Here is a 1,855-nt window from a genome sequence, read left to right on the forward strand (position 1 = left end):
TCAATCTGCATTTAGAAAGATCTTCTTGCAAACTTGTCTCATGTTTTAAAAAAAAAAAAAATCATGTTTCGAGACTCTTGACTCTTTTCCAATTATTTTCATGAAACGTTTGTAAATAGTTCCTCCCTCCATTTCCACAAAAATTGTAAATATCGAAACATAAAAATAAATTTTTCAAACGAAAATAATAAACAAAACAGAAATATTTATAACCAAAATATTCAGTTGTCTGGATAGAGAGTTGAACGAGAAAGATTTTCATCACCTAAAAAAAAAAAAATCACAACCCATATTGTTTTCAAAATCACGCGTTAACAAAGAGAGAGAGAGAATACCAAAAACATTTATTTCTCAAAATACTCACTCGGTCATCCAAACGAAGGATTGGCAAATAATTTCCTTTAGATCGTACAATTAAATAAAAATAATATAAAAACTTGAAAATATACTTGATTTCAAATCAATTCATTTTAAGAAACCAATGCATGAAGATTTTTTCCATCTCCTTCTCTCTAAAATCATATATTTATCAATCCTCTCTTGACACTTGGATGGAAAGTTTTTCCCCTCATTACTTAATAACACCCTCTTGCCGATCAAAACTCCCTAAAATTAGTACTTACCTGTTTTCTATTCGCTTTGATCGATGGCCACGCGCTTATCATAAATTTACATGATTCGAGCAGAAAATCGGAAACGACGAGGGAGAGAGAGAGAGAGAGAAAGACAGAGAAGAGTCGTTTAACCGCGTAATCAACCGAAGTCGGATTAATTCGAGACGACTATAATCAAGTGGAGAAGCCTCAAAAGCCCTGTGTGTCCGTCCAACGAAAGGCGGAGAACGAGAGGCGAGGCGAAAAATTAAGGGAGAAAGGAGGAAGAGGTTTTTGCGTTTTAAAACGACAACTTGGATCAGAACCGTAGTCCCTGGGTAAATTTACCGATCTCCGCTACCTCCGTGACTACCTCACGCCCGTTCCCTCTCCGACTCGGAACCGGTTCTCTGAATCTTGAATCCCCTGTGCTTTTGCTGCTCCCCCTCTTCCTTCCTTTCGTCGTTGTTTCACGATGACGATGATCGAGGGATCGAGAGGCTGAATTAAAGCCAGGCCAGCTTTTAAGAATTTTAAAGGTCAACTTTTGTCCGAGGAAGATCGATTTCGGGACATGGAGAATGAAAAAAACGAAGAGGAAGAGAAGAAAGGTATCGGAACGTAATCTATATAAGATTTTTTCTTTTTGCGACGATTCGTGCGAATCGCGAATTTTTCACGTTATTCGCAGTTACAAAGTTATAACTAGACTGCGGATGATTCATGCATGGGAAATTTCAATGCGCGTAATAATTCCAAAGAAAAAATATGTATCGCAGAAACAGAGTTTTTTTTATTTTAATTCCTATTTATCTGTGATCGTGCAAACAAATTTTAATTTGCATCGAACGTCCGCAATGTAGTTGCGAAACGTTACACGGAAAGTTTTCGATTCGTCGCTGTAACTGTTTTTCCGTATAAATATAATTAATTCGAATAAAAAGTTGCGACGGTACTCTATTTGTGACGGTACGTGGAAAAACTACAAAAAAAAAAAAAAAAAAATGGGGACGAATATTTGTTCAACTTAGAAAAATACAAAGAAAATCATTTTTTAAATTTTCTTTCCTCCATCTTCCCTTCAAAATTCTTTGATTATTTTATCACATAACGGTGATAAAATGGGGACAAAATGATGATCGTCGAGAATAATTTAAAATACAGTCCTGTGATCTTTCGTAGAAACAACCGAAGAAGCGTCTAGTCCTGTAGAAGAAGCATCTAGTCCTGTAGAAGAAGCATCTAGTCCTGTAGAAGAAGCA

The 1,855-nt window shown here is 36.1% G+C and overlaps 2 protein-coding genes across 2 annotated transcripts in view; both read left to right on the forward strand.

Moving 5' to 3' along the window:
• LOC102676526 overlaps positions 1–1,855 on the forward strand; it is a 66,135-nt gene that overhangs the window by 23,944 nt on the left and 40,336 nt on the right. The gene's annotated exons all lie outside the window — the stretch shown is intronic.
• The window catches only part of LOC102676345 (chitin biosynthesis protein CHS5), a 9,015-nt gene that overhangs the window by 5,318 nt on the left and 1,842 nt on the right, over positions 1–1,855 (forward strand). Inside the window, exons 5-6 of the mRNA XM_031513497.1 lie at positions 687–1,204; positions 1,776–1,850. Coding sequence (XP_031369357.1) covers positions 1,168–1,204; positions 1,776–1,850 — 112 coding nt within the window. The 5' untranslated portion in view covers positions 687–1,167. The remainder of the gene's footprint in view (positions 1–686; positions 1,205–1,775; positions 1,851–1,855) is intronic.

Source organism: Apis dorsata, unplaced genomic scaffold (assembly GCF_000469605.1).
Source record: "Apis dorsata unplaced genomic scaffold, Apis dorsata 1.3 scaffold_655, whole genome shotgun sequence".
NCBI lineage: Eukaryota > Metazoa > Arthropoda > Insecta > Hymenoptera > Apidae > Apis > Apis dorsata.